Source organism: Tupaia chinensis, unplaced genomic scaffold, assembly GCF_000334495.1.
Source record: "Tupaia chinensis unplaced genomic scaffold, TupChi_1.0 Scaffold143814_1, whole genome shotgun sequence".
Classification (NCBI taxonomy): Eukaryota; Metazoa; Chordata; class Mammalia; order Scandentia; family Tupaiidae; genus Tupaia; species Tupaia belangeri.
The window spans coordinates 506,061-521,481 of NW_006203664.1; the positions used below are offsets into that span (position 1 = coordinate 506,061).

The window sequence follows — 15,421 nt, forward strand, 5'->3', positions numbered from 1 at the left end:
AGCCACCAGGTCTAGGACTCATACCGTGGTCAGCCATGTGGGAGTCGAGTGCCCTTAACTACCACACCACCTGCCTGCCCTCATTCTGTTTTTCAAAAGTCTCCTCTGGTGGCTGGATTCCACACGACTGACTGCGTGGTTCAACTCCCTGACCTGGTGGTTTGGAAAACACACCAGGCATGTGTGTGCGTATAACTAAAATTTGGAGAGGAGAATGGAAGAGAAGAGGTTGCACATGGTCACCCCAAGTGGGATGACCCCAACAAAACAAAAACAACATCAGTAAAAAAGTTCCCTCTTCTTGTTCTACTAAGTTTCAGAATTTTCTGGTAGGTTAGAGATAAGTGGGAACAGACCATATACTGAAGATTGGATTATTGAACCAAAGATCCTAAAAGGAGATTCAAACACAGAGCAGGAACCATCTTGATTCTAATTATCTAAGGAAACACACAGCTGTCATTAACACTGTCCAGTAAAGTAGGTCTTGTCAATTATTTTGTTGGTAAAAATTAAGATCATAATTTCCATATTATAGAATTTACCCCCTTTTAAAGTGTACAGTTCAGTGATTGTGTTATCTTCATGAAGCTCTACAACCATCATCATTATCTAGTTCCTGAAGATTTTTTATCACCCCTAAAAGCAACCCCATACCCATTAGTAGTCATTCCCCATTCTCTTCTTCCCCCAGCCCTTTGAGTTTCATATAAATGGAATCAAAGAATATATGGCTTTTCATGTCCAACTTTTCCCCTTAGTGTGACGTTTTTGAGATTCATCCATGTTGTCACATGAATCGGTACTTCATTCCATGTTATGGATGGATATACCACACTTATCCATTCCTCAACTGATGAATGTTGGAGTTGTTTTCACTTTTCAGCTATAGTAAATAATACTGCTATAAGTATTCACACACAAGCTTTTGTGTGGATATATTTACAATTTTCTTAGGTGTATATCTAGAAGTAGAATTGCTCTATCATAGGGTAATTCTGTTTAACTTTCAAAGAACTAACAAATTCGTTTCCAAAAGAGTTGCACACTTTATCTTCCCACCAGTAATGTAAATGGATTCCAGTTTCTCTACATCTTCACGAATGCTTGCTATTGTTCATCTTTTTGGTCATAACTATCCTTGTGGGTGTGAAGTGATACCTCATGTTGGCTTTGATTTTCATTTTCCTAGTGACTAATGATGTTTTCATGTACTTATTAGTCATTTGTTTATCTTCTGTGGAGAAATGTCTATTCAAGTCTTTTGCCCATTTAAAAATTGGATTATTTGTCTTTTTATCATTGAGTTGTAAGCATCCTTTATAAATTCTGGACACTAGACCCCTTTCAGATATGATTTACAAATATTTTCTCCCATTATCTGGGTTCTTTTCACTTTCTCGATAGCATCTTTTGGAGCATAAAATTTTAAAATTTTGATGAAGTCCAATTTATCTATGTTTTTCTTTTATTGTCTGCGCTTTTTATGTCATATCTAAGAAATCATTACCTAATCCAAGGTCATAAAGATACCCCCTATGTTTTATTGTAAGACTTTTACATTTTTAGCTCTTATATTTATATCTTTGATCTGCTTCAACTTTTGTGCATGGTAGAAGGTAAGGTCCGATTTCTTTCCTTTGCATGTGGGTAACCAATTGTCTCAGCATCATTTATTGAGAAGACTGTTGTTTTCCTCCATTTCATTATTTTGGCATCCTCGTCAAAAATCAATTGATTGGGGCCAGCAGATGGCATAGTGGTTACATTGCTGGACTCCCACATGGCCAAGTGTTGTTTGAGTCCCAGACCCGGTGACTTGAAACTCACTTCAGGCACATGTGCATGCGTGCTGAAGATCCTGGTAAGAGAAGGGATTTCAGTGTGGCCATTCGCCCTGAGGGGTGATTTCTTGCATTCCCTTTCACTGTCTCTGCTCCTCCTCTCTCCTGTAAGTGCATGTGCCCTAAGGCAAAACCTCTTTAAAAAGATCAATTGACCATAGATGTATGGGTTTATTTTTGGACTGCCGGTTTAATGCTATTTATATGTATGTGCCAATATGTCATACTGTCTTGATTACTGTACACTTATAAGTTTGAAACCAGTCTATCAACTTTGTTTTTTTTCTGCAAGATTGTTTTGGCTATTAAGCGTTCCTTGTGTTTCCATATGGATTTTAGGATCAGCTTGTCTATTTCTTAAAAACAAACAAAACAAAACAAAAAACAAAACTGGAATTTTGACAAGGATTATGTTGACTCTGTAGATCAATTTGGAGACTATTATCATCTTAACAATATTAGTTCCAATTCATGAACACATGATGTCTTTATGATTATTTAGGTTGTCTTTAATTTCTTTTAATGATATTTTATAGTTTTTCAATGCACAAATCTTGCACTTATTTCATTAAATTTATTCCTAAATATTCTGTTTTGATCTATTAGAATTGTTTTCTTATTTTCATTTTTAAACTGTATTGCAAATATATGGTAATGGAATTAATTTTTATATATTTATTCTGTACCTTACAACCTTGCTAAAATAATTTGCTAGTTATTATTATTATTATTTTTGATTCTTCAGGATTTTCTGTATGTACAATCATGTTGTCTCCAGATAAAGTTAGCTTTACTTCTTCCTTTCCAATTTGGATGCCTAATTTCTCTGACTTGGTCCTCTGGTATAACATTGAATAGGAGTACTAAGAGCAGACATCTCATCTTATTCCTGATCATTCTGGGAAAGTTGTCAGATTTTCATCATTAAATATAATTTGATCTGTGAATTTTTGTAGTTGCCCTTTATTTAGTTGAGGAAGTTCCCTCTCCTATTTCTAGTTTGAGTCTTTTTTCTTTCTTTTTTTTTTTTAGTCATGAAAGGATATTGTAATTTGTTAAATGCTTTTTTTCTGCATATCTATGGAAATACTTATGTGGTTTTGTCTTTTGTTTTATCAATATGATATATTACATTGATTGATTTTTTTTTTTGAGAGTTTTTTTGCTATAGGGCATGTGTGCTCGCCAGACAGAGAGAGACAGAAAGTGAGAAATCACCTCGCGGGGGGGATGGCCATGCTGCAATCCGTTCTCCTCCATTCTCCTCTCAGGATCTTGGGCACACATGCACATGCGCCCGGCGTGAGTTTAAGCCACTGGGTCCAGGACTCGAACTGCAGTTCACTACATGGGAATCCAGCGACATAGCCATTACGCTAACTGCTGGTCCCCTTGATTGATGTTTATATGTTGAACAACCTTGCATTCCTGGGATAAATTCCACTTTGTCCTTGACAAATCTTACCATGTTGCCAATCTTTCATGCTCAGAGTTTAGGTAGCTCTTCCAGAATAATTTATACTAATTGTCTATAAACTGTGTCTTAAGAAGCTAGTTACAATCAGGGCTCTTATTGTTCTTGAAACAAAATTAGTGTCAGCAAGGCTGTGTTCTTATTGCCAGGAAGAAAGTGGTCATTGTCTAGGTATCCCTGATAAATTTCCCTGCTCTCAGCTTTCCAGACAGCTATTTTTCCCCCCACAGTTCACCCTTGACTGGTTTATTCCCTTGTACCTATTGGGTTGTCGTAAAGTCATGATGCATTTTTGCATAGAAAAATATGTCATGACTTTTCTGACATGGTTTTAAAGAGTGGTCCCTGGAGCAATAGTATTAGCATCACTCGGGAACTTGTTATAAATGTGAGTCACGGAGCCCCATGCAGAGACATGATAGCAGCCCAACTCTGGGAGTAGGGCTAAGACTCCAGGGGGTTTTGTTTTGTTTTCAAGTTTATTTCTTTTGAAAGGGATGGAGAGAGGCCACGATCCACCTTCCATTTCAGATGGCCTGGATCGTGAGCACTTGCACACCCAGTGTGGTCAGGGAGGTCCCACGACTTGAACCCAGGACCTTTCGCATGTGGGTCCAGTTGAATTACCGTCAAGCCACTGTGTGATCCCACAATATATGTTCTATCTAGTCCTCTGAGTGATTCCAATGCGTGTTAACATTTAAGAAGCACCAAAGATTGTACGACATCGGCCCAAGGAATCCACAGGTCTACTTCCCCACGTGCTCTTTCCGTACACTACTGAGTTCTGTATCTTTCTTCCTTACTGTTGCTTTCCCTCCAGTATTTGGTAATGTCTGGCTGTGCCTTCACTCTGCATTTGCAGCTCCCTGTTCGCTTATCTCTGAGTGATGGGAAGTGTCTGTTTACTGCAACCTGCTGCTGTCTAATTATTGAGCAGGGTAGGAAATGCCGGGGGAGTTGAGCCAGTAGCTTCTAATTGATTCCTCCTCAGTATTTTCAGCCTCCCAAGGTGTCCTGTCCCTCAAACAGTCATCCTTTCTCACACCTGGGGACAGATGCCTTTGCTTGGCACAAGCAGGGGCCTGAGGAGGACCAAAGCACCTGGCTCTTCTATGATGGAAATCCAGGAAATTGCAAAAGCTTTCTTCGCTCCTTCGTTTTCCACCCACAAGCCTGCTGCTCCCTCTGAGATGCTTCCACTCTGGCTACAGACCTTCCTTTGCAGGATGGAGGTTAGGATTTTCTCTGTCCTGGCTGGCTTGATGGACATTTGAGCTTTGCAGTCATACCAACCTCCACATGTGGAAGGGTTAGCACACTATCTTTGAAATTCCTCAGTATTGTGAACAAGCGGTCTCACATGTTCACGTTGCACCGGGCCCTGCAAATTACGCAGCCAGTCCTGCCTCCCTCTATCAGATCTTTGTCTTCTACTTCTCAGGGGTGACTCGGAGTTTTGGTCTGCCAAGGACACCTCTTCATATTTTGCAGTGCTACTAAGGATGAATGTACATGGGCCAGCAGTGGCCCAGCAGTAATGTGCTATGAGGAACTGTATCCCATGTGGCAAGTGTGGTTCAAATCCCCAGCCAGGTCAGCTAGAAACATGTGGGGCTTGTGTGACAGTGCCCAAGATCTGATGGACTGGAAGAAGGGGATTGTGGCATGACCAGACCCAACGAAAGGGACTCATTTCTCTCTCTCTTCCTCACATGCATGCATGCGCTTTACATGAATAAAGAAAAATAACTTTAAAAACATTAATTCACATACATATTAATATGACATTCTAGGGACCTGGGGCAGGAGAAGTCTGGATCACACAGTCAGTTTACCATCTTTGTGTTATCCTACTACGATGCGTCTACAGTATAAACCTAGGAATTTCATTTTGCTCTGGAGCTGGCGGCCAGGTCTTTGTTATCTGCAGAAGGAAGTATAATTCCCCGGCCTGGCATGTAAGGCCTTCCACAATTTGATTCTAGCCTTCATTCTAACATTATTATTTTTTTTTAAAGAGAGATTTTTGCTATAGGGCACATGTGCTTGCAGAGAGACAGAGATAGAGAGACAGAAAGCAAGAAATCAACCACCCACCCCGGGGGAGGATGGCTACACTCCAATCCCTTCTCCTCCATCCTCCTCTCAGGATTTTGGACATGCACGCACATGCGCCTGGCATAAGTTTCAAGCTGCCAGGTCCGGGACTCTAACTGTACTTGGTTATGTGGGAGTCCAGTGATGTAACCATTTTGCCATCTGCTGGTCCCTGTTCTAACATTTTTTTAAAAAATAATTTTCCAGGGTTAGTAAATTCCCCATCACCACGGGACTGAAATAGGCCTGGAACAGTTAGAGTGACGAGCATTACAAAGGGCTGTCAAATCGTGGCTGCGCCCTGAGCTCAGGTTGTCTCTGACCCTGCTGGTCAGGACCTCCGCCGCATTTGCTCCATGTTCCCGTCAGATGGCCGAAGGGCTGCCTGCCCATCCCACTGGGGGCTCTTCAGTTTCCTGACTTTGCCCCTTCTCCTCCCCAATTTCACGTCTAGCTCTTACCATCTGTGCCCTTCCTCTAGGGAGCCTCCGGGACTCCCCAGCCACTCCCGGCCTAGTGCCCTTATCCCAGCATAACGCAGTTGGTCCCTGGCTGCAGAGCTGACCCGTCTGCTGCAGCCCTGCCTGTCCGGGCGTGTGCTTTGCCTCTCTGCTCTCACTTACGCATGCAGCGTGTGTGGCCTGAGACTTACTCTGTGTCTGATCCTGTGCCGATCACGTGGGTGATTCAGAGTTGACCAGCTTCCATGGGGGGCTGAGGCAGCTGCACTCAGTGAGCCAGTTGCTCTAACCGGAGCAGGAACAAGGTAGGAGGGATCAAAGAGGAAGTGGGGCTGAAGCTATAAGGCTTCTCTGGGGTCAGGACAGACCAAGGAGGTCACGTCAGGCGAAGGAAATAGCAGGAGGGGAGCAGGGAGGGGAAGGCGAGAGGCTTGGGGAACCCAGGAGGGGTTTGTCTTGACTGAGGTTGGGGTGTGAGGCACTGAGTCCCGGACTCTGTGCTTAAACTCACGCCAGGCACATGTGTGTGCGTGCCCAAGATCTTGAGAGGAGAATAGAGAAGGGATTGCAGTGTGGCCATCCCCCCGGGGGGTGCCTTCTCGCTTTCTGTCTCTCTGTTTCTCTCTGTCTTTCTGGCGAGCGCACGTACCGTACAGAAAGCCTTTCAAAAAACAAAACAAAACAAAACAAAACAAAACAAAACAAAAAAATGGCTTCCTTGACCAAAACCAAAAGAAGAATGTATACCTTGGAGGAGGTGATGTGGCACGTCTGATGAGATTGGGATGGCAGGAACAGGGTGGGCAGATCAGGGGCAGGCCCTGCCTTCTCCGTCCCCGGTCCATTCTGTTTGCAGGAGTTTCTGGCAGCTCCAGCTGGGCCAGCCTGCTGGGCCCAGGGGGCCCTGGAAAGCTCCAGGCCAAGTGGGGTCTCATTTAAGCAGCGGCTGAGCCAGCTGCACATGTGGCTAATCGTCCTCGTCCTGGGAGTCTGCTAATCAGGAAGCCAGGCTCACAGTCTGCTCCTCTCAGCGCTTCCAGGGAAGGCGGAGTTGGCTGGGCTGGGCAGCAAGGCCAGCTTCCTGTTGTCCACTGTCCACTGTCCAGGCCGCTCACCCTGGCCTGGTCCATGGCTTCTCTGGCCCCTGGGCCCTTACATGTCTGGCTCGGGATTTGATACAGGAGGGACTAAGCTCCAGGGAGGCACTGGCTGGCCCCTAAGCCTCTGGGTGGTTCCCCTCAGCATCCCATTCACACGTCCCCTTCTGCACACCCCTGCTCCCAACTCCTCAGCCCGACTCACCTGGTCTTCCTCTGCTTCGTGACTTCCCACACGAGAAGTACGCCCTGGATGCATGGGCCATCCCAGAAGCCCCTGTCCTAGAAAGCACCCACCATCGGGGAGAGCGGGGAGGTCATGGGAAGGGTCTTCATCAGAACTGGGTGTCAAGGGACCGGGTCTAAACACCAGGTGACTTAATCCTTCTGAGCTTCATCTTCCTTATCTGCAAGGAGGCCTTTTCCACACCGGTGTGAAATCTCAGGGGCTGACCCTAGGCAAACCGCACAGCACCTGCAGGTCCAGGTGCAGCCCTCAGCTCACATGCCAGGGCCATGCTCACAGCAGGCTTTGAGGGGACTCTGGAGCTTGGCCGTGACCATGAGCCAAGCTCCAAGCCCCTGGCACACATCCATTGTCCCACCAGACTTCACTTACAAAACACAAGTTTGAAGATAAAATTATCCAGAAGTCAGGGCCAGACGGTGGTGCCGCGCTAACAGAACACCTCTGCTTGCTGTGTGAGTGCGCGTGAGCGAGTCGAGGCTGCGTGCCCTGAGGTTTCTCGACGCCCCTGCACCCCTGCCTCCCCCACGACCCCAGCTCATGCTTGTGCCCTCTTGTCTGTGGAATCCTGCCCAGGCTAAAGGTCACATTTACGTCTGTAATGACAGTATTGAATGGGATCGACGTCTCCCAGACCGGCTAGGTGGGCAGTTACTCCAGGCCTGGTGTGCCGACAGGGAGGTAGAGAATCTGAGCTGGCCCATCCCTGGGCCGGACTCCTCCCCTGTCCCAGGGCCTGGCATATAGTGAAGATTCAAGAAAGGCCAGAGACATTTGTGTTAGAGCTTGTGACCAGTACTCCAGAGGGGTTGGGGTTTACTGTGACAAATCATTCAAGATAAATTATTATTATTATTATTATTATTATTATTATTATTATTATTTTGAGAGAGATCTTTTCTGCTCTAGGGCATGTGAACTTGCTGGACAGAGAGAGAGAGAAATCATTCCCGGGGTGAGGGGTGGTGGTGGCCATGCCAGAATCCCTTCTCTATTCTCTTCCTGGAATTTTAGGCACGCATGCATACATGTGTCCAGCATGGGTTTCAAACTACAGGGTCCAGAACTTTAACTGTAGTTGGCCATAGAGGAGCCCAGTGCCTTAACCACTATGCTTCCTGGCCTCCTGCAAGAAAACTTTTTAATTAATTAATTTACTAATTAGTTCATTTCTTTTATCCATGAGAGAGAGAGGACACCCCCCTGGGGTCTTCACGCTATGATTCATCCTCTCAACCCCTCGCCTCAGCCAGCCCCAATCCCTGGCATGTGCAGGTGCACCTGGCATGTTCAGGGAGGCCTCAGGTTATGCACCCGGGACCTTCCACATGGGTCCAGCATTGCAGAGTGCTCCACTACCACTGCAGCACCCTTTGCTCCTGCTCTCTGATAATATCTTCAAGCTTATGTTTCACAGGTGACATCTGGTGGGGCAGTGGACCTACGCCAGGGGCTTGGAGCTGGGCTCACATGTGGTCCTGCCTCCTGCCATCTCACGGCCTCCCAGGGTGGGTATTGGCTTCCTGCTCCCCTGCGCTTTGGCTCCCTGGCTGCCCAGCTTCCTCCTCCCTGCCCTGCTCATAGACAGCTGCAGTCTCCCTCCAAGCAGGGCCCTGGGTGCAGGCAAGGTTGGGGTCGGATGCTCATACACTGCTGTGTCTCAGGGAGAGGCAGCCATCCCAGCCCTGGGCTGGCAGCACCAGACTGTCCCGAGGGTGACTCAGCGAACAAGCCTGCCACCCATCCCATCCAGGGACTAGTGCACTGCGGCACGGAGGTGTCACTGCCCTCGTCTCCCTGGCTCAGGCGGCAGGCCTGTGGGAAGAGATGCACAGTCAGCTTCCCAGCTCTTAGAGGTGGCACGCTGCCTGGGCCCGGTGGCTGGCCGGAGGGGACCTGAGAGCTGGTGGGCCCTGGGCGCATGTGTGCCAGGGGAAGCGGTGCGGATCCCAGGGCCCCAGGGCCTGTGAGGGGCTGCACCCACACTACAGGTGTCCCTGTGCCTGGGGAGCACAGCCTCAAGCAGGAAATAGCAAACGCCATGATGAGTTGAAAGGAAAAACTTGGTGTTTTAGTGCCATTAATAGCACTTTTTTCCTTTCTTTTTTTTTTTTTTTTTTTAATTGCCAGAGAGCATACGCGCTAGACAGAGAGAGACAGAAAGGGGGACAAAATGCCCCTCAGTGGGACATGGCTACACTACAGTAATTTTTCCTCTGTCTCCAGACCCATCTCCATACCCATGTCCAGTTGCCGGGTCCAGCTCGGCATGAACACTTTTTTTTTTTTTTTAGAGGTTTTTGCTATAGGGCGCGTGGCAGGCAGACAGATAGAGACAGAGAGACAGAAAGTGAGAAATCACCCCCCAGGGGGATGGTCACGCCGCACTCCCTTCTCCTCCATTCTCCTCTCGGGATCCTGGGCACGCACGCACACGCGCCTGGCGTGAGTTTAAGCCACCGGGTCCGGGATGCGAATCACGGTCGACTACGTGGGAGTCCAGCAACATAGCCATTACGCTAACTGCTGGTCCCCGCATGAACACGTTTTTGACTGCTCTCCACATCCAGTGTGTTTTTCAAACCACTGGGGTCAGGATTCGAACTTCAGTCAGCCATGTGAGATCTGGCTTTCTATATATAACACGTAACCACAGCACTACGGGGCTGGTCCTTTTCCTGCTTTCTGAACAAGGGTCCTTATATTTACTTTTTAATTTTCCCCTCCTTCCAAAGCATTTTATTGCTTCTGAGGAAGGGAACTATACACGGTCGCTATTGGTGGGAGGACAGACCTGCTCCTTCCTGAACCTGGTCACCTGCAGCCATGGGTGGACACTATGCCACTGTCCTCAGCTGCAGAGTCCTTTTTGCACAGGGTCTGCTTATCACATAGCTGGGTTTGCATGTAGTAGAAAAAGCAGATTTGGGTTTCGAAGGGTCTGTAAGTCCTGCTGCCCGCCGAGCCTGTTTCAGTGTGTCAATGCGTTTCCTGCCCACCATCGTATTCCCTCCCCCTGCCTCTCTTGGACTTGGCCTTCTGTGGACAAGGCCTTGCTGACTGGAACAGCCTACCCTTTCCTCTCGTGTGGCAGCTCCCATCGCCCACAGCCACGGACTTCCCCAGGGTCCCAGAGCAGAACGACTCTCTCCCTCCTCCTCTCCCCACCCGCTGAGCCTCTGCAGTTAGCGTGAGCTGCTCCTGGGAGGTGTGCTTGCCCCTTACCCACCTGGACCTACTCGTGTCCACGCCCCCAGCGGCAGGTGTTTCTCAAACATACACCTGCATTTCCGTGTCGGGCTCCCATTCTGTGGGCAGCAGTCGACTTTCTCTGGGGGCCCCTAAGTTTTTTGGGGCTCGCCAGTGCCCAGACATGATGCCGCCGAGTCAGTTCCTGCTCTGTGCGCCCGACGCTGGGTCTCCCCTCGTTTCTGCCCCTGTCTGTGCTGCTGGGAACCAGCCTGCGGCCCCCGTATCACACTAAGGGGGGACGTGCAGCGAGGGTGCCCAGCGCCGTTGTCTGTGCAGGCCCCTGTGGGTGGGCACGGGCTCCCTCACGGCCCTGCACCAGCACACAGCATAACCAGTGGTTTTCTCCACCGGCTCGCCTGGCATGGAGAGAAAGGGACGAAGCCTTGAGGCTATTGTTAGAAGTAAGTGCAAGGGCCAACAGCGGGCGTGGTGGTTAAGGCACTGGACTCCTACATGGCTGATGGCGGGTCAAGCCCTGGATGCAGTGGCTTGAAAATTACACTGGGCTGTGTGTGTGTGTGTGTCTGTGCGTGGCTAAAATTCCAAGAAGAGAATGGAGAAGAGATGGCTATACCCCCTGGGGGTGACTTCTCACTTTCCCTCTCTCTGTCTCTCTCAGTGAATACACACACTTCGTGTCAAAAGCCTAAAAAACAAAACAAAACAAAAAAACACAAAACAAAAGTCAGAAGTACAACAGACGCCCCTGGTCAGTTTCTCTTCCTGCAGTTTCAGCTACTCATGGCCCCTGTGGCCTGAAAATAGGCGAGTGCGGGATAAGGAACTTGGAGAAAAAGAGAGAGACCACAGGCACGTAACTTTGATTTCGGTGAATTGTCATAGCTGTTCCATCTTACTAGTAGTAATTCTGGATAATCTCTCACTGTCCCTAGCTGATAGGTGAAGTCTCGTCACGGTATGAACGGGTAGGAGAACACATGGCACGGGCGGGCGGGTGCTGTCCTTGGCTTCAGGCATCGGCTGGGGGCATGGGGACGCCTCTCCCGTGGATAAGGGGGATTCAGTACCTAACATGACACGGTGGTGAGAGCTGTACCCACCCACGAGGTCCCCACCGAGTGCCAGCTTTACATGCATTCTTCGTGGGGACCTCTAAAGTAGGTACCGGCGCCCTCCCCAGTTTCCAGACTGGAATACCGAGGCGTGTGGCGGCTGTGACCTCGCCCAGGGAGCAGGTCAGTGAGTGGAGGGGCAGGCGCCTGGACCCAGGGGCCCCACAGTGACGCAGTGCCACCCGAGGGGAGGTGTCGGAAGTTCCTTAGAGAGCGCTGGAGCCACACCGTCTTACAGGAATCAGGCCCAGAGAGGGAGAGTGTCGGACCTCAGGTCACACAGCAAGTCAGTAGGAGCCTGGAATGGACTCTCAGGCCCGTCTCTGCTGTGCACCTGCCCGCCATTCACTCCAGCCGGCCTTGGAGGGCAGGAGCCCTGGGGCCCCAATCCTGAGGAGGGAGACAGACTGGGAGTCGGGGACAGGAGCTGGGAAGGTGCCCTGGCAGGCAGAGGGCTGTGGGTCATCAAGGATGGCATGTGGGCAGATGTCATGTGGGAGGCAGACACGTGACCAGGAAAGGGCTGTCTGGACCCTGGGCGGCTCCTGGGGAGATGGAGGAGCTTCCAGGATGGAGCTGCCCGAGCTCTGCAGGAATGTCCCGAGCTCGGCAGGCAGGCAAGGCGGCTTCCCGTGGGGTGTGGTGGTGGCTTCTCTGTGTGCCTTGGGGCCTCCCTCAGCACTGGGGTCCTTGAAGAAGCTGCAGACACATTTCTGGGGGGGAGTACAGACCTGCTAGGAAAGTTTCAGTCGGAAGAATGTGAGACACCCAGGTGTCCGTCACCCCAAGGTGTCCAGGATGCCGCTTGATATTCAGATCAAGAGCGCAGGAGAGAGGCCTGGGCCAGACACGGCCATGTGGCGGTTGTCCCATGGACATGCACTCAACGCTGACCCTCAGAGGAGAGGGTGAGAACAGAGAAGGGGAACACCTGGGAAGCAGCTGCTTGTGAAGGCAGGAGGAGAAGAGGGCCCCGAGAAGAAGGAGAGGTGACAAGCCCAGGGGAGGAACAGGGAGCCAGGCCAAGTCTCCCCAGCATGGCGCCTGTATGCCTGCCTTCCATAAGGGCCACGGCTAAGTCTATGGAAGGCGGGGTGGGACAAGAAATCAGGGGATACCGCTGGCGACCCCACTCTGGAGCAGGGGTCACAGGCAGCACAGAGGCAGCCTGGGATACATGGTGTCTGGTCCACAGTGGAGGGGGTCTGTCTGCTCACAATTCTGTCCTTTTTCTACAGGAGAAGGGACCGCGCCATGCACGTCCAGCATCCTTCAGGAGAAGCAGCGTGAGTTACACCTGACCCCTGTGGACTCTTCCTTCCCCTGGAGCAGGCCAACCCCCTTGAGCCTGCCTGGGTCCCCTCTGGTCCACTCAGAGCCCGGTCGCCACCTTGCCCACAGGCATGACCAGAGGGCCCAGGTCACTGAGCCCGAGGTCGGGCCATGCTCTGCTCTGCCGAGTCTTTCAGGTTCCTGGGCTCCTTGCACGGAGAGGCTCAGGGACGGACCTAGAGTGAGCGGCATGAGGCTGCTGGACCTGGAGGGTGACCTGCAGAGCAGATGGGCCCCAGGACCCAGAGAGAGGAGGACAGGAAAGGGGAGTGAGCCCTCTGCGCCTGTCTCCTTGGGGTTACACACAGTGTCACAGTGACCAGGGCCCAAGGCCTGCCTTCGGGGCTGTGCTGGGGATTCTAACCCTTAAAATGCCCTCACAAAGAGGCTGCCTCTCAGAGCCTGTCACCCCGTGGTGGGGTGCGGGGGCCTCCCAAGTCCTTGCCATCCTTTGTGTCACTCGTGTAGGCTTTCCCAGCCTGTGTTTTCTGAGAGGTGACTCAAGATTGGGCCCAGGAAGCTGTGCACACGTGCCCATTGGCTGACATCGAACCTGAGGATGCCCCGGACTTAGGGGGCAGTCTGAAGGCTGCTATTGGCGGTATGGAGCTTCACCTGAGGCCGACCAGGGAGGAGCCTGGGTGTGTTTGGGGGTGTGCTTGTGCTCAGATCACCCCTTACTTCTCTCTCCAGCAATTCTAACCTGTGGTTGCAACTCTGGGGTGGGGGAGGCTCCGCTCACTCTGCACCCCACCTCCCCCCACCACTGGGCTCAAGCCTGAGGCCCAAGGTCCACCTGCACGTTCTTCCATTTTCTTAGACTGAACTGAGGGGTTGGGGTGCCTGCAACGCCAGCCTCCCAGGCCAGGGCCCAGCCCTGAGTGGTACCCAGCCTCCTAAGAAGATTTCTATGTGTCTAACATTCAGGGCCCATTCCCAGACAAAGCCCCTCTGGGGCTGGTAGGTGGGAATGTCTCTGTCCCCACATGCACCAGGCAAGGGACAGGGCAGTGCCAAGAGAGGACAGTTCTCTTTCCCGAGCCCTCTTAGCTGTAAGGAGCTGAGCTCAGCTCTGGGGAGGACTGTGTTCAAGCGTACCTCGGGGTTGCAATTTGTGCAGGTGACTGAGAGGCTAATGCCTGGAGAGATTTGTATTACAATTTCCAAGAGGAGGGGCATGCTACACCACTCCAACGCAGGCCACCGTGGGGCGAGCTGGCGTTGGGCAGGAGGCAGAGGCGCAGGACAGCGAGGCCCTGGTGGTTCTGGCAGGCCGGGCAGGACAAGCAGTGTGAGGTGCTAGTTTAACAGCAGAAGGCTCTGGGCTGGAGGGGAGGGCGCTCGCTGTCTGGTACCTGGTCTGGGTTCATCGAGGGCAGGGGAAACAGTGGCTGGCCTGGGAGAGTTAGAGACAGTGTCTCCCCCTTACTCATGGCTTCGCTGTCTGAGGTTTTGCTTACTTGTGGTCAACCGCGAAAGTAGTAAATGGAAAATTCCCGAAATAAACAATGTATCCGTTTGAAATGACAGCCAGTTCCAAGTGGCACAGTTCTGCCCGGGATGTGACTCATGCCTTCGTCCAGCTGTCCCTCTGGACCTGCTACCCACCCACAGTTACCTAGCCTTCTCGGTTAGAGGATGGGAGTACAGTACATGTGGGGCTGAGTACAATCCGCGGCTCCAGGCATCCGCTGGGCACCTCGGAGGATAGCTGTCACAGAAGTGGAGGGGGCCGCGGACGCAGGGTTGACTGCTCGCATGTGAAGGCGTGTTCACAGGCGAGCTGTTGATCATCTCTAGGAATTAGGCAGCCCGGGAGGACTCCCTGGCCAGCAAGACCAAAGATGTCAACACATCCTGAGATAAAAACATGATAATACAGGGCTGTCAGCACATTCCTCAGGATGTAGGAGAGGAAAAGAGCCCAGAGCATCCCTGCTGGGTGTCTGGGGAGAGGAAACCCCAGCTGCGGCCTGGAAGTGAGAAATGGTCACCAGCCGAAGGGTTTGTCCTCACAATGCCAAACCACAGCTCCGTGTCCCACAGATATGATACAATGACAAGAGACTGGGTATTTCTGGACCTGGCTGAATTAAAAGCATGTGTTTACATAGCAATGAAGTCTTTCCTTTTTTTTTTTTTTTAAATGGTATAGATCCTACTCAGAATTATATTGTTGGAGGCTACCATCAAATTCTGCTCCTCAAAGACACTTTTTTTTGGGGGGGAACCAGCAGTTAGCGTAATGGCTATGTCGCTGGACTCCCATGTAGTCAACCGTGGTTTGCGTCCCAGACCCGGTGGCTTAAAACTCACGCCGGGCACGTGTGCATGCATGCCCAAGATCCCGACAGGAGAATGGAGGAGAAGGGATTGCGGTGTGACCTTCCCCCCGGGGGGTGATTTCTCGCTTTCTGTCTCTATGTCTCTCTCTCTTTGTCTGGCGAACGCATGCGCCCTATAGTGAAAATCTCTCCAAAAAAAAAGACACTTTTTTTTTTTTTAGAGAGATTTTTAATATAGGGGCGTGTGGGCTGGTTG

At 50.5% G+C, this 15,421-nt stretch overlaps 1 protein-coding gene across 1 annotated transcript in view; it reads left to right on the plus strand.

Annotated features, from left to right (window-relative positions):
• PITPNM3 (PITPNM family member 3) overlaps positions 1-15,421 on the plus strand; it is a 104,129-nt gene that overhangs the window by 31,203 nt on the left and 57,505 nt on the right. The window contains exon 4 of the mRNA XM_014582790.1: positions 12,787-12,834. Within this exon, the coding sequence (XP_014438276.1) occupies positions 12,787-12,834 (48 nt within the window). The remainder of the gene's footprint in view (positions 1-12,786; positions 12,835-15,421) is intronic.